Genomic DNA, 25,541 nt, shown 5'->3' on the forward strand with positions numbered 1-25,541 from the left:
TGCAATGAAAATCTCAATTTAGCCTTTAGATTTTTCATTTCTTCTCAGACGTCTTGTCTCCATCACCCAGGAAATGCAATTCTAGGCCATAGGCTTGTTGCAGTTATTTCAGGATCATCAGTTTTGTTGCTTATTTGTTTTGCTTAAGTCTACTGTAAAGTTATTTTTAAATTCCAATTTCTTTTAGAAGTTATACTTTCAAACACTTATTATGGAACATACTTTTAGGGTAGGCTTAGGCCAACTTGTTTCTGCAATTGCTAGGAAATGAATTTCCCTATTTCATCATCCCCAAGGAGGGAACATTTCCTTGCAGAAAGAGCCCCCTGCACACAGTGAAAGACTGCAGGGGATGGTGATTGGAGAAAGTTCTGGCAGTGTGTGGCATCATCTTCTCCTCCAGGAATGCTGGAAACATCCCTCCACCGCCACCACATTGGCTCTGGTGCAGTATCTGAGCAGCAGATGGCCTTTCTCCAGCATTCAAGTGGGCTGCATTTGTAGTTTAGTGTGAGTTTAGGTAACAGTGCCTATAGATTCTTGCCATTATCACAGGAGAATTTCATCCATTGTGATATACCTGGCCTAAAGGACTCTCCTTTATGGAAATTGGCAAAGGGCCAATTCATCTGAGCTTTAAAACTAAATATTGCACTTACAGAATGCTTTCCCTTTCAAAGGACATTGATCACCTTTTGCAGTTTTATCCTTTTGAGGTGTGTTTCACACCCTTTTGAGAATCTGATGAAAGTTGTGGATCCTATCCCCTAATAAGATCACATGTGCACGCACACACCACACACACACCACATGTTTAAATATGTGGTTTAAACAACAGATATTTATTTCTCACAGTCTGGAGGCTGGAAGTCCAAGATCAAGGTATCAACCAATTCATTTCCTGGTGAGGACTCTTTTCCTGACTTGCAGACAGCCACCTTCTTGCTATGGCCTCACATGCTATAGAGAAAGTACAGAAGAGCAAGCTCTCTGGTATCTTTCCTAAACCAGTCACTGGCAAAGAAAACAGGATCATGATTGTTGGCCAAGTGGAGCAGTTGACAGTGGGGAGAAGCCTTGGTGAAAGCAGCGTTCTTCTAGGCAACTAACCACATCTGCCATGGACCATAGGTAGGATGACGTTGGAAAGAGGGCCAGCATGGCTAAAGATAGTATCAAGACAGGACATCAGAAGGTGACATGCAAGAAGTAACCTAGTGCCAGAACAAAGAGAGACTGGGTAAAAGTTTGGATTTTAACCCAAGGGCATTGGGAAGGGTTTTGAGCAGTGTTCTGATCCAGTCTGATTCACATTCAAGTATTATTCCAGCCACTCCGAAGACAGCATTGGAAGGAAAATGTGGAAGGTGGAGATTGAGTGGGAAGCTCTGGGCAGAGGAGTGGTGAGAGGTGCTTCTCCTGGGGAGGCAGTGATTATGGAGAGAGTGGTGGAGAGATCTCAGATTTATTTTGGATGTGGAGGATGAAGGAGAGGGAGTCTTTAAGTCTCAATCCAAGGAGTTGGCTTAAATAACTTTGTTGATGGTTAAGAAAAAAGAGAGGAATGGAAGAGGAGCCAATTTAGGAGGGTGGGTGAGATCAGTAGTTTGGTTTTGGATATGTTAAGCTTGAGACCCTTGGGAGATACCCACTGAGTAGTGTATGCACGTGTGGTGTTCAGGAAAGGTCTGGGATAGAGATACTGGCACGTACTTCTGAGTATAATTTGACAAGTGGTACACCCAAACCCTTATGATTTCCATATACATTGCAGTATTTGCCAGGGTTCAAGTGTAGTATTAAGCAAACACATGCCATATTTCTTTGAGTATAAATTTGGTAAGTTTCCACTTGATGGTTTCCTGGTCACACTAGCTTTCCCGCAGAGACTCGTCCTAGGTCAATTTCATGACTGTGTCAGATTTCAAGATGGCAGCCTGGGCTTCTGTTTTTCCAGGTGCCTTCCAGAGCTCTGTGAGTCCCAAGGAGAGAATGAATGGACTCTTGGCATCTCAGTTGTGTTCTGTAAGATGTTCAGACTCATATGGGTGATAGGTCAAATCCTGGGTATGATTGAGAACATAACATGGCTGCACTTGGAGAACCACCAGCCTCAACTTTATTATCAGTAGATTAATCTCCTTACAAATTCATCTTTTCTCACCATACAGATGGATGGTACTCTGTTGAGAGGCATCGGGTCTGTATCATCTTTCCATGTTTTACCCTTTGCACGGTGCCTGGAATAGAGAAGGCAATCAATATATGCTGGTTGTTGACACTAAGAATGATAAGTTTGAGGCTGGGGGTCTGATGTACAGGGAGGCCCATGCACAGCTATGGTAGGGCACAGAATGCAGTGGTCAGTGAGGACAGGGAAAAGCACCATCAAGGTGGGTCTAGAAGGTTGGATAAGCAGAGAGATAAGAACATCAGACAGGACGGGGAGGGAGGCGAGGACCGGAGCAAAGTGCTGCGGCCTGCATGAGGGTTCATGAAGCTATCCTCTGACCATGCCTGGTCTCCCATTCCCATCTAAAGACTTATGCATCAGGCCACTGAGCGGTCCATGACCAACAGGCAGCATGCCAGGGAGGCCGCCTCCCCTGGGGAAGGCACGGAGCACCTCATTCTTCCCAGCTGCTGTAATGGAAAAGAGGTCAGCCCCTGCAGTGTTTTGGAGTGTAACACTCTTATTTTTGTTTGATAAACCTGTCACGCTGAGATATCAGACTGCAGCCAAAGTGGCCGTGACAGGCCACGGCACCAAGTTTTCTCCTCTTGCACCCTATGTAAACATTCGTCCTTTTTGCTGGTGTGTGCACTTGATAAATTGGCCCTCTTTTGGTCTCCATGTATCTACTATTCATCATTTGGAAGGAGAAATATTTTTTCCTACCAAGAACACTCAGTTTTAAAAACCCATGTGATGGGTTCTTATCCTGCCAGGAATCTTGCTTTGGGGATTAGGACTTGCAAAAAGCATCTTTGCTCAAATAGCTTATGTTGCTGGGAAGGACTGAGGATGGCGTGGGTTGGGCTTTGTGATAAGCGTGTTGGTGTCCAGTGTGATGGACTTGGCTCAGCCAAGATAGCATAAGGTCCAAGGCACAAATTTCCTCAATCAAGATGAACCTCAGCATCCACAGGTCAATCTTGATTTTGTGATAATGTGCAGCCCGCCTTTCTTCTCAGAACTTGAAGAATACTCATTTTCTAATGATTATTTAATGATCACTTGCCTGAATTATGCTCAAGGATGCTGCGTATTGTGAGAGGACACCGTGAATGTGGGCTGACAGCGGAGAAGGATCCTAAAGAGATTCCCACTCCCAAATTGGAACAGGCATTTCAGAGGCACAGGAGCAGGCTGGACAGGTGGGCTGAACTTGGCCATGGGTGGGGAGACCTCAGACCTCTCTGCCTAGAAGATACTCTAGGCAAAACCCTGATGGTACCCCGCTTTCTTTAGTGGGCCTCTACATCGTTCACTTTTTAAAATTTGCTCACATAAATGTCGATTTGCCTGTACATGCAGCTGAATTAGCTTTGGAAGAATGGAACAGGGAAGGCCTAGTCTGCATGCTTATATGCTTATATCCGTGTTCTGAAACAAAAGATGATCCTCGCCAACGCAGTTCCCATCCCTTTGAGCAATTGACAGCTGACTCTTGATGGAATACATATGTTCCAAGGAGAACTTGAACCCAAGCATCCCCGGAAGAGAATGCAGCGTGGTCACCGAGCGCCAGCCCCAAGCCCTGGGGGGTCATGATGGCTGTTACTTCTATCAGTATGAGGAGTGCTGACTTTAGTAGGGACTGTTCACTGACGTGGCCAGCGGGCAACAGTCACCTGGTTATATTCATGAGCTTTGTGAGGTGGGGCACGGTGCCTCATTCCGGCCACTGTGGGCCCACGGTCTGGATTTTGGCTTTAGAAATTTGGAAACTCAGTTTGATCTGTTTGTTCATCTTGTTCAGACATCTTTGTGAATTGATTCACAATAACTAGACTCAGGAAAAAAAAAAAAAAAAAAGACTGGACTGTCCATTGACTAAATCATAATGCAGTTTGTGCTTCACAAGGTAATTGGATATGCGTGTCAACAAACAAACATGTTCTCTCCCCTATAGGAAACGCTCCATGAGAAATCAAATGAAAAGCAGAAGTTTTCTTTCTTTTGGAACAGGGTATCAGAGCAGTGGAGGCGGGTGGCCTTAGATATGTTCGTGAAGCCTGTGCTGGTCTCCAGGCCACTTTCTCCACAGAAGGATGATTCTGCTGAGAAGCTCTTTCTATTGGCTGGTTGGCACAGATGACCAGTTCCGTTTTTTTTTTTTTTTTTTTCCTTTTAGAGACAGGGTCTTGCTTTGTCACCCAGGCTGGAGTGCAGTGGCGCAATCATAGCTCACTGCAGCCTTGACCTCCTGGGCTCAAGTCATGTTCCCACCTCAGCCTCAGAGAAGCTGGGACCATAGGAGTGTGCTATTATGCCCAGCTAATTAAAAACAAAACAAAACAGAGAGACAGGGTCTCACTATGTTGCCCAGGCTAGTCTTGAACTCCTGGCCTCAAGTAATCCTCCCAAAGTGCTGGCATTACAGGTATGAGCCACTGTGCCCAGCCCCTACTGACCAGTTCTTCTGACCCCTCCTTTCTTCTGCTTTAAAGACCAGCCACCGGCCACCCACCCTTTCCCATGATCACTCCCCCATCGTTGTTTGATTTCAGCAGGCATCGATTGTTTGTTATGATTCCCAGTTGACTGATTTTAGTTCATGGATTGCATTTCGGTTTGGCTGCTTTCCAAGGGTTTTCAGAAAGGACCTCGTCTCCCCATCATGTTCTCTGCCAAGTATATCCTGGGGATGGCTAAATGCCACCTGTGGGTTGTGAGTCCCTGCAGCTTTAGTTGGAGACAGAAGTTGGGCATATTTCAGCTTTGTTAAGCTGAGGCAAGGGACTTGAGTCATTGTCTGCGATAATTGGTTTACTCTACCTCTAACCCCTCAAAATACTCTGGTGTCAAAGAGCAGGTGCAGGAGGCTCACAACAGTGACGGGGGAAACTTCACAAGCAGTGCAGTTGAGGGGAATCAGGCTTTTAGATGGTGAGGAGAGCAGCTCCCTGCCAGTGACCTCAGGCTGTGTGCAATGCACCAACTTCTGTGGTTTTGCCTTCAAAGGCCGTGAGGTAGAGAGGACACCACAGAGCGAGAGGTCGGAAGGTCGTGACTCATGGCCATCACTTTTGTGCCCTGAATGGCGTGGCTTCACGCCAGATGGAGAAACATTTTACTTCCTGTGCTCTCTTGTTTTCATCTTAGCCCCATCTCCTAGAAGCTGTCATTTACATAGCAGCTAAATGCTTTGGGATATTTAGCCTGAAGAATGGAAGGCAGGAGATTGACATCCATTCACTTAACTCACATTTATCGAGCCGAAAATGTGTCAGGCAGGGTGATGGGGATGCGGAGATGGATTTATCACCGGCCTGGCCTAGGAGGCACTTACTGTCTGCTGGAGGTGATAGACAGTAAACAGATAAATTACAGTCTAGTCTTACCAGCTGTCTGAAATGGGAGGGAGGTGGTGGGCAGCTCCCAGAACAGAGTTGGGACTCTGCTCTGGCCTGAGGAAGCCTTCCCAGACAGGTGACAGCGACCTGGGTTTGGAAAGATGGGTGAGAATCTGCCAGGAGAGAGGTAGTCCAGGCCGAGGGAAGGGCTCTGTCTTGAGTATCTGCCTAGAGAGATTGATGGTTCTATCCTCTCGAGACCCAGTTATCTGAAAATAAAAAGTGCTGTTTGTGTATGAGAAAAGAGGTGCCATTCAATTAGAAACATAGTGTTTAAAATAGAGTTTGAAGGAGTTGATCGAGCTTTGAAATTTTAATATCTCAAACTTGGGGATGGGGAAAATACAATCTCTGAATTATCAGGATTTTTCATTCCCCTAGCAAGACACTGTGCACACAGATGAATTGGGGGCTCTTTATTATGGCTTTCAGTATGTGTTGCATTTGCACAGCAGCAGCACTCAGCAGGACAGGGGCAGGGCATAAAGAACAAAGAACACAGTGAAAAGAACAAAGAACATGCACAGGGGAAAATGCCCCTGTGCTCCGCAGCGGGTGGCACCATAGCAAGCAGGTGGTTTCAGGCCCCATTCGTGACGAAGAGAGCAGGAATGGAGGCCGGGAGGGGAGGGATTCCACCGCACACCAGTAAGTCAGGGAAACCCTGGAGGACATGGGTGGGAGGATCCTTGGAAGAGTTGATCAGAAGCCCAAGACTCAGTGCAACACCATGTAATGTGGTGCACGGTGCCACCTTCCTGCTTCTGGTCTCCTTGCCATCCATGTTCCTAGGGCTTGTTTTCTAGTCCATCTCAGAAGTGCATTGTGAGGAGTCAGCGAAGAGGACACGCCGAAAGTGCAGTGCAAGGCCTCAGCCAGTGGGATGGAGGGAGCAAGACATTGCCCAGGTGCCATTGTCAGCCTCTGCAGATGCGTAACTGCTTACCCATCCAAACTGGGAGGCGGGGAGGGAGAGGGAGAAAAAGAAGGAGAGAAGGAAGGAAGCCAGGGAGGGAGGAAGGAAGAGCCTAACCACCAAGTAAGCAAAGTCAAGCTGCAGAAATCAAACTTGGAAATCCTCCATGGGTTCCGCATCATTGGTTAGCACTTGGTGCTAATCGCCTCCAAATTGGATGTCTGCACTCTTCGTGCTTTGGTGTGAAATCCACCCCTCATGAGAACTAACTCATCTGCTTTGTCCCCGGTGTGCACCCAGTTTCACTGTTACCATGAGCTGCGCTGAAAGTGGCTTTTTCCTAACTTCCTGCAGATGTGTTTTGCCCTTTAGGAGGAGGCTTGGTGCTCTGCACAAATGCCCCGGGCTTTCTTGAGGTGGTGTTCATTTGGCTAATGCAGGAATCAAAACGTGGATTTTACTGCTCGCTAGTCATGCTTGGAGATGTATTTTGTTCTCCCTCCCCTCCTCCCCGCCAGCGTTCAATTTCAGTCGTGCGTAAACTTTCTAAGGAATGGGTTTCCTTTTTCCTCTCCAGTATTCCCTTTCCTTTTTCACTAAATCTTTTCCTAATCTGCTTACTCCTTCGCAGTTTGCAAGGCATTATCTAAACCTCAGGGGTGCAGCAGGCATTTATCCCCCTTGCGTTTTTATCACCAGTACTTTGCTGGAGTCACCCTCTGCATCGTTTAATATGTGAACCATTCCTAGTTTCCCCGGCCTGCTCTCTTGTAAGTTTGCAAGGAGAAAGCTCTGGAAATGCACACAGTCAAATATACGGTTACTGAAATAATTGGATTACATTTTTATAACGATTCAGGTCTCATTGGCCATTAAATGCTATAAATCCGAATAATATGCTGAAACCTATTTTGATTACTAAGTCGGCCTTGCAAATAAGTACAAAAGATTTATCAGCTTTTAAAAGCTTTGCTTTATTTTATTATTTCTTAAAGTCTGTCATATTATACAGAGTAAGATTAATACAATTCAGATGTCTTCCTACAGACTGCATTCATTCATTCAATAAATATTTGTTAAATATTGACCGAGTGCCAAGGTAGAGGACAGTGGCTACCCAGTGGTTGCTACATGTGGACACACTCTGATGTCCAAAGGAGCGATGCCCAGAGTGGATTGATTTTGCTTGTGTTTTTCAGACCCCTGTTGGACCTGTGTTGGCCTTGAAGCTTGCTTAGTGTGTAATATACCTGGGGATTTGTTGTTTTCGGTCATTTTTATGGCAGCTTGGCCTCACTGTCTAAAAAATATTCCTTAACAAATATGCCTTTGAGCAAGCGTTCTCAGGAAAGCTGGAGCTGTTCTTAGAATTGAGGGTTCCTTGGCTGAGTGTTCAGAAATACTGGCACACAAAGATCAGGCTTCTAAAGCAGGTTGAGTGCATTCTGTCATCATGTTCATAATATAGCACTCAGAATAATGACCAGAGGCAGCGTCTCCCTCTGTCCCTTCCGTAACAGCTTAGAAGGTTCTGTCAGGGTGTACGGTTGTTAGTGGGTGGTTCTGAGATGTTGCCCAAAATTTTAAAATATAGTGCTTCGTTTTGATGGGTAGAGTGTGGGACATTGGGGTAAGTCTTCAGGGCTCATCTGCTCCTCTCTCCACCTCAACATTGCTCTTCCCGATGCTGTGCGGCTGCCCTTGCACTTCAGCGTCTTTCAGCTGGAGGAACCTGAGAAGGAGGAGATGGAGTTGGGATGAAAAGGAGAACAGGGGGATAAGGGTGTGGGAACCAGCATTTAATGATCACTGTGTCACTGGAACTTTCAGATGTTACATCTCTAGTGTCGATCCATCCATCCATCCATCCATCCACCTCATCCATCCATCCATCCCATCCATCCCATCCATCTATCCATCCATCCATCCATCCATCTATCCATCCATCCATCCATCCCATCCATCCATCCATCCCATCCATCCATCCATCCATCCACCTCCTCCATCTGTCCATTCATCTCATCCATCCATCCATCCATCTTATCCATCCATCCATCCATCCATCCATCCATCCCATCCATCCATCTTCTGTTCATCCATCCACCCATCCATCCATTCATTCATCTTTCTGTCTGTCATCTGTCTATCCATTCATCCTTCCATCCATCTATCCATCCATCTCATCTATCTTCCTATCTATATCTATCTTCATTATCATTATCTATCATCTGTCTCCATCAATCTGTCATCTGTCTATATCTGTCCATCACCTGTCCGTATATTTGTGTGTTTTATGTATCATACATATTAGCATATGGAATACATGACATATGTTCCAATATTTATATAAGGTGGGTGTTGTTATCCCCATTCACAGAATAAATTGGACTCAATGAGGGTGACTTTTTTTCCCGGTGTCACTCACATAGTTCCTGATGGAGCCAGGCTCCACACCTGTGTCTCCTTTCCTCTGACGTGCTGGCTGAGGAAAACTTTCCACACAAGCAAAAAGTCGCCCTTTTTTCTTGAAAAAATCGCTTCTATTGTCCTTCATGGCCTTTTCTCCCAGTTGGACTAAAACACAGAGTCCTGGGTTGCCATTAACTGATGATTATTCAGTTATCAGTGTGAACTGTTGCGTTCAAATATTTTTTCATAAAATATTTTAAAATAAGTCTCAGCACTTTCACAGGTGTTTAGAAAATTCACTTATATCTGTTAACTTTATTTCTCAATTTCTCCCAGTCAGCGAGGCACTCCTGTGCCCTGGCCAGCCTCACAGAGCCCTGCAAGGTCTCGCCAGAGGGAACACTTTGCTTTTGTATCCTCTTGCAGCTTTGCATGGGAGCGCAGCGCTGGAAAAAGGCTGCTCCGTCCTGTTGGGATTTGCTCAGTATAGACGCACCCTCATTTTTCTCCAGGCCCTCTCTTCACAGACAGGGCCATCATGATCCTGGCCATTCTCCTCCCATCTGTCTTCAGGAACACAGACTGGGTAGAACATTCCACATTGATTTTGGAACTGCAAGACCTCTGGGCTGTTCTTCATTTCTTTCTCTTTTTTTGAGACAGTCTTGCTGTGTCACCCAGGCTGGAGTGCAGTGGCACGATCTCAGTTCATTGCAACCTCTGCCTCCTGGGTTCAAGCAGTTCTCCTGCCTCTCCTGAGTAGCTGGGATTACAGCCACGCACCACCACGCCCAGCCAGTTTTTTGTATTTTTAGTAGAGACGGGGTTTCACCATGTTGGCCAGGCTGGTCTTGAACTCCTGACCTCATGATCCGTCCACCACGACCTCCCAAAGTGCTGGGATTACAGGCGTGAGCCACCGCGCCCGGCCTGTTCTTCATTTCTTTGGCAGGTCACATGACCTTGCCTCTGGCTCTGTTTCCAAAAGTATAGTATAGAGAAATCATGGCAGTCTAACTGCAGAGGCAGGTTCTGAAAGAGAACGTGCAGGTATGGTGTTTCCCCAGCTTTGCAGTGGTACATCTGGATGGAGGTCCCAAAGGTTAATATGACCTAGCTCTGGAGTTGCACAATAGAGTAAAATTCTTAGATGTAAGCAAGTGGTCTAATCTTTCATGCATTTACTTCCTCATCTGGAAATTGAAGATTGAAAAAGTTAGCTTAGAACTGCATTAAATGAGACAATAATATATGTAAATTTCATAGCCCAGTGTCTGGCATGATGACAGCTCCGTACATGGTAGCTATGGTTATTAACGTTTACAGGACACATTCTCTAGAAGTGATTTCCCTACTGTAGAAAAGTGAACGTTCCACTGTCCCATTTAAATAAGGCTGGACTATGGAACCCTGAGGGGCAAGACCTGGGTCTGTCTTACTGTTCCATGATCAGCATTTCACACAACACCAGTGCTCTATCAGGATCTGTAGAATTGGCCAAGCATGGGTGTGGCTCACACCTGTAATCCCAGCACTTTGGGAGGCTGAGGCGGGCAGGTCACTTGAGGTCAGGAGTTCGAGACCAGCCTGGCCAACACAGTGAAACCCCATCTCTACTAAAAATATAAAAATTAGCCCAGCTACTCGGGAGGCTGAGGCAGGAGAATCACTTGAACCTGGGAGGCGGAGGTTGCAGTGAGTCGAGATCACACCATTGCACTACAGCCTGGGCAACAGAGGGAGACTCCGTCTCAAAAAAAAATAATTATATATGTATATACACAGATACATATATTATAGATAGATAGGTAGATAGATAGATAGATAGATAGATAGATAGATAGATAGAATATTATCTGTAGAATTGGCTTGAAGTAGCCTTTGCTTTTCTAGACTAGAGCTCTGGGCAGATACCCAGATCTCTTCTTCAGCTCCCTGGGACTCACTTTCCCTATCTCCTAAACAAGGGGTTGGACCGGGTGATAGCTTCTGGCCCCCAGAATAAAATCTTTGACACTGTGAGTCCCCCTACTGTGAAAAGTACTTCTTCAAACACACTTTTCAGCTTCTGGTTTGAGGACTCAGGCTGGGAGCGGGAGGCGCCACCTGTCAGCTCTCTCATGGGATGGGCAGTTGCTGGTGGGAGGAGCCCCGCATCAGGGAAGTCCCTGGAGGCAGTGGTGAGGCCCTGGACCAGGGTGGGCCCAGGGCATGTCTGTTGAAGTTGCCTTGTGTTCATTCCAGTCTGCCTTGAGGGGTGTCGTTTACAGTGGATGCCATTGGCCATCAGGAGGCTTCACTGCAAAAATAACTGAGAAAGGACTACACTTGGGAAAATTTGGTTCGATTTTCATTTTTCAGGGTAAACACCTATTTCGGAATGTTCAATACAACTTCTTAAGTCAGTACACACACACAAGCATAAATATTTCACACAAAGTATTTCTTGTTCATCAAAGAATAATCAACAAATATTCATTAAGTAGTAGTGAGGCCAGGTGTGGTGGCTCACACATGTCATCCCAGCACTTTGGGAGGCAGAGGCGGGTGGATTACCCAAGGTCAGGAGTTCGAGACCAGCCTGGTTAACATGGTGAAACCCCATCTCTACTAGAAATACAAAAATTAGCCAGGCGTGGTGTTGGGTGCCTGTAATCCCAGGTACTTGGGAAGATGAGGTGGGAGAATCACTTGAACCCGTAAGGTGGAGGTTGCCGCGAGCCAAGATTGTACCATTGCACTCCAGCCTGGGTGACAGAGCAAGACTCTGTCTCAAAAAAATAAAAAAATAAAAAAATACTACTGAGTGCTAATGAGAGATACAGGCTGAGTATGATGACTCATGCCTGCAATCCCAGGATTTTGGGAGGCCAGGGTGGGAGGATCTCTTGAGCCTAGGAGTTCAAGACCAGTCCGGCAACACAGCAAGACCCTATCTGTACCACACACACACACAAAAAAATAGCCCAGTATGTTGGTGCACACCTGTGGTTCCCACTACTCAGGAAGTTGAGGCAGGAGAATTGTATAAGCCTGGGAGTTCGAGGCTGCAGTGAGCTATGATCACGCCACTGCACTCCAGCCTGGATGATAAAGCTAGACCTTGTCTCAAAAAAAAAATAGAAAAAGAGAGATAGAAAAGAAATACTAGGCCAGGCACGGTGGCTCATGCCTGTAATCTGAGCACTTTGGGAGGCCAAGACGGGCAGATCATGAGGTCAGAAGATCAAGACCATCCTGGTCAACATGGTGAAACCCCATCTCTACTAAAAATACAAAAATTAGCTGGGTGCAGTGGCGTGTGCCTATAGTCCCAGCTACTCAGGAGGCTGAGGCAGGAGAATTGCTTGAACCCGGGAGGCAGAGGTTGCAGTGAGTCGAGATTGCACCACTGCACTCCAGCCTGGCAACAGAGTGAGACTCTGTCTCAAAAAAAAAAAAGAAATACTACATACGGCACAGGCTTTGTCCTTCAGGGACTCATTATCAAGGTGTGAAGGTAAACAATCATGATAATAAGCCATAATATCTTTACATTTCTTTCTCTTTTTTTGAGATGGAATCTCACTGTCTCCCAGGCTGGAGTGCAGTGGCGCAATCTCGGCTCACTGCAAGCTCTGCCACCCAGGTTCACACCATTCTCCTGCCTCAGCCTCCTGAGTAGCTGGGACTACAGGTGCCTGCCACCATGCCCGGCTAATTTTTTTGTGTTTTTAGTAGAGACGGGGTTTCACCGTGTTCGACAGGATGGTCTCGATCTCCTGACCTCTTGATCCGCCCACCTCGGCCTCTCAAAGTGCTGGAATTACAGGCATGTGCCACCGCACCCGGCCGCTAATTTTTTATTTTTAGTAGAGATGGTGTTTTACCATGTTGGTCAGGCCAGTCTCAAACTCACTCCTGATCTCAAGCGATCCACCCACCTCAGCCTCCCAAAGTGTTAGGATTACAGGCATGAACCACTGTGCCTGGCCGATAGGCCGATATCTTTACATTTCTTAAGAGAACCCTAGGCCGGGCATGGTGGCTCAAGCCTGTAATCCCAGCACTTTGGGAGGCCGAGACGGGCGGATCACGAGGTCAGGAGATTGAAACCATCCTGGCTAACCCGGTGAAACCCCATCTGTACTAAAAAAATACAAAAAAACTAGCCAGGCGACGTGGCGGGCGCCTGTAGTCCCAGCTACTCGGGGGGCTGAGGCAGGAGAATGGCGTAAACCCGGGAGGCAGAGCTTGCAGTGAGCTGAGATCACGCCACTGCACTCCAGCCTGGGCGACAGAGCGAGATTCCATCCCCCCCAAAAAAAGAGAACCCTAGAGGGAGGTGGGCTGGACTGTGAAGAATGAGAACTGTTTGGAGAGGGACGGAGTGGGGTGGGGGGTGGCAATCCTTGAAACACAGGCATTTAACGACTCGTGCATCCTGCCACCTTTTGCTGAACGCATGCTACGTACTGGTCTAGGACCAGGGTTGCAAAAAGGAATGAGGAACACCACCGTTGGGGGGTTCAGACTCTACCAGAGAAGACAATGGGACATAGACAGATAGAAACCAACACGCATGCCTTGATGATGGTGCCTGGGAAACCTGGAGAACATCAAGCTGGGGGCCTGCCCTGGCCGGGTGGGATCAAGAAAGACGTGACTGAGCATAGACCCATGCATGGGGCTTTGGGGGAGAGCAAGTCACATCTGCGCACAGCAGGAGAAGCAGGGAAGAGGGCAGAGCATGGGCCAGGAGGAGAGACCTCCACTCAGTGGTGAGGCTGTGAGAGGAACCCATGCTCACGGTCGCATCAGTGCTTGGCCTTCCAGTTTATTCCACACGAAGCTGTGCAGCAAATCCCTCTTCCTTAAGGCAACTGGAGAGAATCTGTTCCATGCAACCAGAACTGCCAATATCCCACAAAGGATATAGATGTGATTCCTTTCAGGCTGGGGAGAGCTGGACCAGGGATTCAGGTGAGGGCAGAGAACCCTGGCACAGAGAACGGTGCATAGAAAGGAATTTTCTCGATTGAGGACACAAGGCTTCCCCTGACCAGCTCCAAGTCGCCTTTCCTGGGTATCTTTTACACTTCCTGTTTATTTTGAAGATTAGTGTTGGGTACCTGTCCCGCTGACCCCCAACTAGAATGTAAATGGCATGAGAATAGGGACTCTGACCATCTGTTCCATGCTTGGGACCTGGTCAGTGCTCAATCAGTCTTTGGTGACAGCCAGAGGACTCCCTGACAGGCAGTTCTACTAATATAAGCTTCCCAGCCTGAATCACTGCTGTAGATGCAGGTCACACCTGCTCCCGGGAGCCTTCCCTGATTACCTGTCAGACTGCTCACTCTCCCCTGCCTTCCTGCAGCAGCTGTGGAGGAGGAGTCCACCTGTTCCGTAGCGTCCAGCCTCTGGGCCCTGGCCGGCAGGGCCCACACCTTTTGCATCCCTTTTGCAGCTCTGCAGCCCAGCAGGACCTCACAGTGTTGAGGCTCCTCCCCTCTTTCAAAGTGGCCTTCTCCCAAGCTCCACCCTTGACTCAAAGTCACCAGCTGAGCAGGTGGAAGGCCAGGGAGATGACCTAATGTGTGATCAGCTGGGTGATTTTTGTCCATGCCAGGGACTTGCTGCACATACAAAGAAGCAGATAAACTAGCTGTGCTTACCCAGCCAGCCAGCCATGCCAGGCTTCCAGGGAATTTGAGTCTGGTCGCCATCCACATACATGCATGCTTGAATACGCCAAGACCGTGGGGACTTTGGGGGCTGTGGCAATCTGGCTAGATCAGCGCTTGTCTCTGGTCACTCAAAGTCATATCTGTTTGGAATCGCTGCTGGCCAGACACATCATGGGCCAGATTGGGTCCGTGGCTGGTCTGTGTGCGACCCCTGAGCTGAGTGATCTTACCTGTTCTGAGTGATCACATCTCCTGTCCTGGTTTTCACGCATGTGCTGATGGCTGTCTCCCAGCACCCCTATGATCCACCAGTCCCTGGCATCAGGCCTCTGACTCCAGCTGCCTGCTGGCTGCCTTCACCCGAATCCCTCACGCGTACCTGGTCCAGCTCTCCCCGGTCTGAAAGGAATCACATCTTTATCCTTTGTGGGATGTTGGCAGTTCTGGTTGCGTGGAACAGATTCTCTCCAGTTGCCTTAAGGAAGAGGGATTTGTTGCACAGCTTCATATGGAATGAACTGGAAGGCCGAGCACTGATGCAACCGCGAGCATGGGTTCCTCTCACAGCCTCACCACTGAGTGGAGGTCTCTCCTCCTGGCCCATGCCCTGCCCTCTTCCCTGCTTTCTTTTATTATTCAGTCGACACCTAAGCAAGATCCAGTGTAATTATCAGAGCTAATTACCAGGGATGGGGCTCCCTCGGGGAGTTGGCTCCACTGCCTTCTCTCCTACTCACTCTGCCTACAAAGAACTGGCTAGAGCCACCTCTCTGAGCAGGCAGCATCCACTAAAGAGGGAGCTGGAATTACCAGGTGCTGTGGTTGACACAGCCAGGCCACCCCGGCCACCTGCTCCTTGTCCTGCATTCTTCTGGCAGTGGGTGTCATCTCTAGTCCATGCTGGGGACCTTTGAGGCATCCTGGCCTTCGCTGTTTACACCATCCTACGCCAGATCTGCCCGGTTGTGTCTGAACTGTCTGTTCCTCCATCCAGCTCCACTGCAGGCCGCCCTGTCTCCTCTGGGTGCAGCAAGTTGGCGATTTGTCTTCTTGCCTCAAATGTCTCTGCTGCAAAGTCCATTGTCCCTATTGCCCCTCTGTCTATACCTCTCAGGGGCTGCCTTCTACCTGCAAGATAGACCACCCACCTGAGGGTGGGGAACACAGCCCTCCCAGGCGTCACCTCAGCTCTCACTGCGTACTGGCTTACATGCTGCACCACAGCAGCAAGCCGCTCTTCTATGCTCAAATCAACTGCTGTTTTATGCCCCATGCTCTTATACCAGGGCAGCCACTCCTGCCAGCAGCCCCCCTGTTTCTCCCATAAAATTCCTGCTCATCCCCGAGACGGGGCATAGGCGTCTACCTCCTCCCCTCCCACCAGGCAGCTTGGCTTGCAGGCCCTTGTCTACCCAGAATAGCCTCTGTAGATTTGTTACTGTCACCTATGTCATTATTATCTCTTTATGTGCCTCTCTCACCCACTCTGAACTCTTGAAGGCAGAAACTGGTTCTTAACTTAGCATTGTATTTCCAGTATCAAACTCAGGATCTGGTATGTAGTAGGTGCAAAACAAATGCTTGACAAATGCATGAGTGCTCAGTATACCTCCTCCTGGCCTACGTAGGCCAGGAGGTACTAAGTGACTATGTGTATGTTGGCCAATTAAAAATGAAGACAGTGGCTGAGCTCAGTGGCTCCCACCAGCACTTTGGGAGGCTAAGGCAGATGGGTCACCTGAGGTCAGGAGTTTGAGACCAGCCTGACCAACATGGTGAAACCTCATCTTTACTAAAAATACGAAAAATGCTGGGTGTGTAGTGGCAAGGTGCCTGGAATCCCAGCTACTCTGGAGGCTGATGCGGGAGAATCCCTTGAACCCAGGAGGCGGAGGTTTCAGTGAGCCGAGATCGCACTACTGCACTCCAATCTGGGCAACAAGAGCAAAACTCCTTCTCAAAAAACAAACAGACAAACAAACAAAAATGAAAACTGTGAAATACTATAATATCCATATGGGGCTGGGTGTGGTGGCTCATGCCTGTAATCCCAGCACTTTCGGAGCTTGAGGTGGGTGAATTGCTTGAGGCCAGGAGTTTCAGACCACCCTGGCCAACATGGTGAAACCCTGTCTCTACTAAAAACACAAAAATTAGCCGAGTGTGGTGGTGCACACCTGTAATCCCAGCTACACAGGAGGCTGAGGCAGGAGAATTGCTTGAACCCAGCAGGCAGAGGTTGCAGTGAGACAAGATTGAGCCACTGCACTCCAACCTGGGCAACGGAGTGAGACTCTCTCCAAAAAAAAAAAAAAAAATCCATACAGAAATACTTTTTAAAAATCACTGCCTCATAATAGGCATCCCAACAGGTAGGAAGTGGCATCTCCTTGTGGTTTTGATTTGCATTTCCCTGATGATTAGTGATATTGAGCATTTTTTCACATGCCTGTTGGCCATTTGTATGTCATTGACAGATCAAAAAGACAAGGTTTGGGGAGGATTTGCAGGTGCAGACTCTATGGAAAACAGTGTGGCAATTCCTCAGAAGATTAAAAATAGAACTACCATATAATCTAGCAATTCCAAAAAAATGGAAATCAAGATATTGAAGAGAGATTAACACTCCCATGTTCATAGCAGCCTTATTCACAATAGCTGAATAGGTGGAAAAAGCTAAGTGCCCATGAACATGAGTGGATAAAGAAAACACAGTAGGTGCATACAATGGAATACTATTCAGCCTTTAAAAAGGAGAGAGTTCTGCAACATGTGACAACATGGGTGAACCTGGAGGACATTGACACAATGCTAAGTGAAATAAGCTAGGCATAGGAAGACAGATACTGCATGATCCCACTTGTACAAAGTATCTAAAATAGTCAAACTCATAGAATGAAAGAGTGGAAATGGTGGCTGCCAGGGACTGGAGGGAGGGGCATGGGGAGTTACTAATCACTGGGCATATACAGTTTCAGTGAAGCAAGATAAATGTGTTTGAGAGACCTCCCGTGCTACACTGCACCTATAGTCAGCAGTAGTGTAGTGTACACTTAAAGATGTGTTGGCCGGGTGTGGTGGCTCACGCCTGTAATCCCAGCACTTTGGAAGGCCGAGGCAGGTGGATCACAAGGGCAGGAGATCGAGACCATCCTGACTAACAAGGTGAAACCCTATCTCCACTAAACACACACACACACACACACACACACACACACAAATTAGCTGGGCATGGTGGCGAGCACCTGTAGTCCCAGCCACTCAGCTGAGGCAGGAGAATGGCGTGAACCTGGGAGATGGAGCTTGTAGTGAGCTGAGAGCCGAGATGGCACCACTGCACTCCAGCCTGGGTGAAGAGTGAGACACCGTCTCAAAAAAAAAAAAAAAAAAATGTGTTAAGATGCCAGGCACAGTGGCTCACGCCTGTAATCTCAGCACTTTGGGAGGCAGAGACAGGTGGACTGTTTGAGCCCAGGACTTGGAGACCAGCCTAGGCAACATGGCGAAACCCTGTCTCTACAAAAATAAAAAAATTAGCTGGGCATGGTGGCGTGCACCTGTAGTCCTAGCTACTTGGGAGGCTGAGGCAGGAGGATCTCTTGAGTCTGGGAGATGGGAGGGTGCAGTGAGCCAAGATTGCACCTCTGCACTCCAGTCTGGGTGACAGAGAGAGACCCTGTCTCATTAAAAAAAAAAAAAAAAAAAGTGTTAAGAGGGAAGATCACATGTTGAGTGTCCTTACCACAAAATAAAATATAACAGTCACCGTCTGGTGTCCCACGTGGCTGTGGCTGGTAGTCCCCTAGCACCACTTTTTTTTTTTTTATAGGAGTCTCACTTTGTTGCCCGGGCTGGAGTGCCGTGGTGTGATCTCAGCTCACTGCAACCTCCGCTTCCCGGGTTGAAGCAATTCTCCTGCCTCAGCCTCCCATATGTAGCTGGGATTATAGGCACCTGCCACCACGCCCAACTAATTTTGGTATTTTTAGTAGAGACCGGGTTTCACCATGTTGGCCAGGCTGGTCTCAAACTCCTGACCTCAGGTGATCTGCTCACCTTGGCCTCCCAAAGTGCTGGGATTACAGGCATGAGCCACTGCGCCTGGCCCAAGTAGCATCTTACTTGTTAGACCCTGCCTGTGGGAGCTGGGGGTGGAGATAGGGTCCCATCAGAGGGTTCCAGTTGCAGGTGCAGGGGCAGGTAGGGCAAACCAAATGCCCCACAGAGAGAATGCAAAGTCAGATTGAAGCCCAGAGTTCAGTTCTCGAGCCCCCTCCCTTTAGTGCATGAGCAAAATAGTTAAGAACACAGGCCTAAAATCCGACAGAAGAGGCTCAGGCCCTGATTTTTGCTGCTTGTTGGTTTCTTCGCCTTTAAAATGAGGGATGTGCGAGGACTGTATACGAAAAGGGAGGTCTGGGAACCACAAGGCATAGCACCCGTGACCCTGGGTTTCATTGCAGCTGAGCTGTGAGCGCCTCTAGACCCAAGGGGCTGAGGGGAGGGGAAAAAAAGGCAGCAGGAAAGATAGTAAGGTGTAAGAGTTCTTCCTGGAAGATAGACCCGAGGCTGGGATGGAGGCACTGAAGAGTGCTTTGAAGTTGAATTGCCTTGATTGGGTGTGACAGTTGCAAATGCCAGTGTTATTCTGAATCAGGAACTTTGAAGCCTAGAAAAATTGGGAAAGGCATTATTGCCTTTGAGGACCCTTGGTGATATAATTTGTAGATTATTTAAAGGGTTGGATATGTAAAAGAAGCCACATTTCTGGAACATTCATAAATAACCCTGGGATTACCAGTGTGAGTGGGCAGCCCCATGGTCACAGAAGTCCTCTGTGTATCAAGTAAAACAGCCCAAGGCTGTTACTTCTCCTCTTAGATCACCTCAACGCAAACCTGCTAATGACATAGCTTGACCAGGGAGCTCTCTGAAATTTCTAGATCTAAGGAAGATTCTGTTTGTCCTTCTGTTATTTTACAATCCTTATTTTTAAATCTTTTTTTCTTAATTTTAACTTACTTAGGCTCCAAGCTCAATCCATTTCCTTTTCCTGTGTCCTCAGTATAGCTGCACAAACACAATATCCTATAATACGAAAATTCGGAAACAAAAAAGAGCTAAGGCCAGAAGAAACTGGAATATACATTTAAAAATTGGCACCCAGAGAATAAATCTTTCTCGGAATTTTCTTAAAGAATTTTTTCCTTGCAAGGAAAGCCAAACCCTAAAGAAAACACACGCGGTTGTAAATAAACAAAAACCTCACATATCTAGAATTTAGGTTTTTTTCCAAGATGAACTAACGTTTTGCTCTGTCTGCGTTTCCTAATATGCACATTTCATTTTGCCTGAATCCTCATCGTGGGAGAAATGGACAGACCTATCTCAGAGCTCCAGGATTTCCGTGGGCAGTGAACTATATGCCTGGTGGTTTTGGAAGCCCTGGCTCTTGCTCATTTCACCAAAAGCAGCACATCTTTAGAAATGAAATTTTCCAGGCTCTTAGCCCCTAAAGCAACCTTGTGGGGAGAGATTATTTTGATTCTTATGGGCCCACAGAATGTCTCACAGGCTTTAAAAATGTCATCAGGCACACTCCTGCGCAGTGGTGGCTGGTGATGTGCGTCCCACGGGAGGAACAGCTGAGGAACGGCGGTACCAAGGTGGTGTTTCTAACCTGTATTGCATTTCTTATGTGCTGACAGTCTAATCCCTTGCAGTCCTGCAGTCTGTTGATTCTTGTTAATTTGTTCTCATTAGACTAGTCCCTAGGCTGTGGCTGTGTTGATCTATGTGGTACAATTCAGGGCTTGTTTGGGTCAGAACTCCCACCATGGGACAAGCGTGGTGGCTCACACCTGTAATCCCAGCACTTGGGAGGCCGAGCAGGGTGGATCACCTGATGTCAGGAATTCGAGACCAGCCTGACCAACATAGAGAGACTCCATCTCTACTAAAAATACAAAAACTGGCCTGGCACGGTGGCTCACGCCTGTAATCCCAGCACTTTGAGAGGCCGAGGTGGGTGGATCACAAGGTCAGGAGATCGAGACCATCCTGGCTAACACGGTGAAACCCCGTCTCTACTAAAATACAAAAAATTAGCCGGGCGTGGTGGCAGGTGCCTGTAGTCCCAGCTACTTGGGAGGCTGAGGCAGGAGAATGGTGTGAACCTGGGTGGTGGAGCTTGCAGTGAGCCAAGACCACGCCACTGTACTCCAGCCTGGGTGACAGAGCGAGACTCCATCTCACAAAAAAAAAAAAAAAGAAAAAGGGAAAAAAAAAATAGCACAACATGCTGTCAGGCACCTGTAATCTGCTACTCGGGAGGCTGAGGCAGAATTGCTGGAACCCAGGAGGTGGAGGTTGCAGTGAGCTGTGATCATGCCATTGCACTCCAGCTGGGTGACAGAGGGAGACTCCCATCTCAGGAAAGAAAAAATAAATAAATAAACTCCACCGTGGCTGCCACCCTCTGGGTTGTCGCAGCCCGAGAAGCAAGTTCTGCACGACGCAGCATTGCCCCTGGCCTTCTGGAATCAAGCACCGTCTTCCTGCAGCCTCAGGCCCACCTCTTCCTGGCCGTCCAGTGCCAACCAAGGCCAGCCCCTGCCTCCACGTGGGCCCCAAGCATGTGCTAGGTCTTTTCCTGAGTGTTTAGCCAGCCAAACTGAACCATAGAGCCACAGTATCTTGAAGCTGGAAAAAATATTAGGAATTTTCTAGGCCAGCCCTTCGTGTTTTCAGGGAAGGAAATTTTGGTCCAAAAAAATGCATCAGTGGTAAAAGTAGCATTGAAACTGATTTCAGAACTGGAATGAGAATCCATGATTTTATGGAACAAATTGTAGTGGGTCTAATTAATGAGAATTTCCACTCCCATTACGTGTGTCAGATGACTGTTGTCCCACCGGAACTCTAAATTAGAAGTCACTTGCACCAGCATCAATATGATCCGTTAAAAATCAACCTTGAAATGGTTCCATGGAAAAATGGGTAGTATTATGCTGTTGCAGTCTTACAACGTGTGTCAGCCCTGCTAATACTTACTGCATGTTAGTGGGCAGAACCACAACCCTCCACGTACCCAGTTTAGGCATGGCAGCGTGTTCATGTGCAGGTTATGTGTGTGACAATGTGCAGGTTATGGTGTCTTGTGGCAGCTTGATACTCAAGGTCATAAAATTTCATTTTCTTCCTCTGATGATTTCTGAAATAAAATGAAACTGGAAGGGCCCTGAAACGGACATTAAACATATATTTTGTTGGTTTTCTCCATCAGCTCATCCTCTGTTAGGGACAGTATTACAGACAGTAAGATCAATAACGCTGATGTGAAGAAGGCTGTCCAGTAGGTTTTAGGGTGTGTGGGACTCTGTGGCTAATTCTGTGCAGAGTTAAGGGGGGACTTCGATAGTTGTATTTGCCTTTGATCATGACCTGAGTTGAGCCTTTTGGCTATTCTTTACATCGCAGTTTTACTCCTGTGCTGCCTATGCCTGTGGGATGTGTGCTTTTTTGAGACAGAGTCTCACAGTGGTGCAGTCTTGGCTCATCGCTCAGCCTCCCATCTCAGCCTCCCAAGTAGCTGGGATTACAGGCGCCAGCCACCACAGCCAGCTGATTTTTTTTTTTTTTTGTATTTTTTAGTAGAGACAAGGTTTCGCCATGTTGGTCAGGCTGGTCTCGAACTCCCGGCCTCAAGTGATCTGCCCGCCTTGGCCTCCCAAAGTGCTGGGATTACCAGTGTGAGCCACGGTGCTTTGCCAGATTTTCTTAACTCAGTTGGTAATGTCTCTTCCTTCCAGGCAAAGTGTCAAATCACCACATTGGATATGCAGATGTTCCAGCTTTTACTCCATTTTGTCTTCCAGGCTCTGCGGCTACCCTCCTTTTTATGATGAAAATGACTCCAAGCTCTTTGAGCAGATCCTCAAGGCAGAATATGAGTTTGACTCTCCCTACTGGGATGACATCTCTGACTCTGGTAGGTCTCCCACAGGCAGCTCCCAGTGGGTGGCCCCTGCGACACACCCAGACCACATGACCCTGACAGGCTCAGGGGACCGTGGGCGGCTCAGAACAGTCCTGAAGGTCCTGTCTTGGTTGACTGCTGTAACAAGATACCATAGAATGGGTGGCTCAAACAGCAAACATTTATTCCTCACAGCTCTGGAGGCTGGGAAGTCCAAGATCAAGTCACCAGCACATTGAGTATCTGGTGAGGGCCCACTTTCTGGTTCATAGACTGCTGTCTTCTCACTGTGTCCTTCTCACCATGTCCTCACATGGCAAAAGGATCAAGAGAACTCTCTCAAGTCTCTTTGATAAGGGCACTAATCTCATTCATGAGGGCTGCATCCTCATGACCTAATTACCCCCAAAAGGTCCTGTCTCCAAATACCATCACATAGGTTGGGATTTCAGCCTATGAACTGTGGGGGATTAACACACTCACAGCACACAGTTCATAACGGCTCTCAGGAAGCTTCATGAGCTACATATTTGGGTTTGACCTGCAAAGAAAGAGGACAAGCTTGGGACATCTGACTCAAGCCACGCTGAGAGATGGGGACCCACTCATCCACCTCTCCTAGCCACGCCCTGTTCTGGGTGGTGCTCCTGGAGTGAACCAATAGTAGCTAAGATTTATTGAGCGCTGACTGTATGCTGAGCACAAGACGCTCTGTATGTGTGCTACCTCACTCAGTCCTCAGGACAGCCTGTCAGGCGGGTATTACTATTATCCCCATTTGACAGATGAGGAAACCGAGGCTCCAGAAGGTGAAATAACTTGACCAAAATCATACAACTAGTAAGTGGCAGAGCTGGGATTCGAAATGCCACACTGAAACTTTCCTGGGGAAGTTCATTGTTCTTCCTCAGGGATAAAGATCAAAACCAAGGCCTGTGTAGATTAATGAAATCTCTCTGAGCCTCAGTTTCCTCGCTGGTAAGATGAAGCTGGTAACAATATTCCATCTACCGTAGAGCATAGCAGAAGGATGAAATGAGATCATGAATGGGACAATGTGTTATGGTCTCTGTGGGCTATTCAAAGAGAGCATTTTATTATTTGTGTTACTTCCTCCTGAGTGGAAATGCCTTGGTTTCATCTTCAATCATCCAAAACCTGGGCCCAGAGTATAGTTGTACAAGGCTTACAGGAAAGAGCCACATAGGAAATATTTTCCTTCTGACCTCAGAAGAGCACAGCCTTCCCGCAGAAGCCCAGTCCTGTGGGCATTGAGGGGCCACACCTTGCAGTGCAGCAGGTTTTGGACCTGACCTATGAGGTCATCAGTTCTGCCACCAGGCCCCTCACTTTCCCAGGGTCCTGCTTCTGGGCCATCCTTTCTCCTAGGCTGCCAGGTATTCCCCACTTCCCCCAGCAGGGCGCAGCTCACTGCATTGCAGTTTCCTGCTCCAGGGTTTGTAATAGCCCGGGTAGGCCACACGTGGTGCTTTCTGGGGACTTGGTATCCACAGCACCTAGCTCAGGACCTGGTGGGCTAAGCAGGCACTCAGCAGGTTTCGTTGAATCAGCCACATCTAACATATGGAGATGATGTCACCAAAAAAGTTCTCTAAGGCAGTGATGGCCTAATTAGAGGCACATGATTACAAAGATACTTCTCTCCTCTCAACCAAAGGTATCACTAGCCACTAGAAGTAAGGGCCTTGGAGCTGGAAGTCAGGGTCCCAGGCGGCCTCCTCACTACTGGGTCACCCTAGAGTGCCAAGCCCTGGCTTTCCTTTTCCCCACTTGCTGGTGCCTTTGTGTCCAAGGTACAGTAGTCTCTGTGGAGGGCTGGTCTCATGTTTTTCATGCTACACACGCTCCTCCTGAAGACCTGGTGGGATGATATTGTCACATCTCAAGTCGCAAAGTGACTCCTTCCCTTGTGCCTTCTTTTTGAACAGCAAAAGACTTCATTCGGAACCTGATGGAGAAGGACCCAAATAAAAGATACACGTGTGAGCAGGCAGCTCGGCACCCATGGTAAGGAAAAGCACCTGCTCGGCAGACCGTGCCATTTAATGCCACCCAGAGGGGCATGAAACTTCCTGTTGGCTATTGTCATTTATGAAATCCACACAGGATTATTACAAATTTCATTTCATTCTGGCCGGTGACTTTCCTCCTCTCCCCAGGCCAGCATTTGAACTCTTGTGCCCCCAGGATACAGCTTCTGGGAGCACCATGAGAAGTTAGTATGTGCATTTGTCCATTTTCACACAGCTGATAAAGACATACCCGAGGCTGGGCGCGGTGGCTCACGCCTGTAATCCCAGCACTTTGGGAGGCCGAGGTGGGTGGATCACCTGAGGTCAGGAGTTTGAGACCAGCCTGGCTAACATGGTGAAACCACATTTCTACTAAAAACACAAAAAAATTAGCCGGGCATGGTGGCGTGCACCTGTAATCCCAGCTACTTGCGAGGCTGAGGCAGGCGAATCGCTTGAACTCAGGAGGCAAAGGTTGCAGTGAGCCAAGATCGCGCCATTGCACTCCAGCTTGGGCAACAAGAGCAAAACCCTGTCTCAGAAAAAAAAAAAAAAAAAAAAAAGACATACCCAAGACTGGGCAATTTACAAAAGAAGGAGGTTTCATTGGACTCCCAGTTCCACATGGCTGGGGAGGCCTCACAATCATGGTGGAAGGCAAGGAGTAGCAAGTCGTATCCTACATGGATGGGAGCAGGCAAAAAGAGAGAGCTTGTGCAGGCGAACACTCCTCTCTCTGAAATCATCAGATCTTGTGAGAGACTTACTCACTATCACGAGAACAGCACAGGAAAGACTTGCCTCCGTGATTCGATTACCTCCCACCAGGTCCCTCCCACAACACGTGGGAATCCAAGATGAGATTTGGGTGGGAACGCAGTCAGACTGTATCAGTATGCAAAAGATAGCGACTTTTGCACTTCACAGAAAATCTTCAGAGATATTGAAGGTAATCG

The 25,541-nt window shown here is 47.8% G+C and overlaps 1 protein-coding gene across 4 annotated transcripts in view; it reads left to right on the forward strand.

Moving 5' to 3' along the window:
- The window catches only part of CAMK1D (calcium/calmodulin dependent protein kinase ID), a 497,275-nt gene that overhangs the window by 453,221 nt on the left and 18,513 nt on the right, over positions 1-25,541 (forward strand). For all 4 annotated transcript variants that reach the window (XM_017886697.1, XM_017886698.1, XM_017886700.1 and 1 more), the window contains 2 exons: positions 22,452-22,564; positions 24,502-24,580. In XM_017886697.1, the coding sequence (XP_017742186.1) occupies positions 22,452-22,564; positions 24,502-24,580 (192 nt within the window). The remainder of the gene's footprint in view (positions 1-22,451; positions 22,565-24,501; positions 24,581-25,541) is intronic.

Source organism: Rhinopithecus bieti, unplaced genomic scaffold, assembly GCF_001698545.2.
Source record: "Rhinopithecus bieti isolate Rb0 unplaced genomic scaffold, ASM169854v2 scaffold_13900, whole genome shotgun sequence".
Classification (NCBI taxonomy): Eukaryota; Metazoa; Chordata; class Mammalia; order Primates; family Cercopithecidae; genus Rhinopithecus; species Rhinopithecus bieti.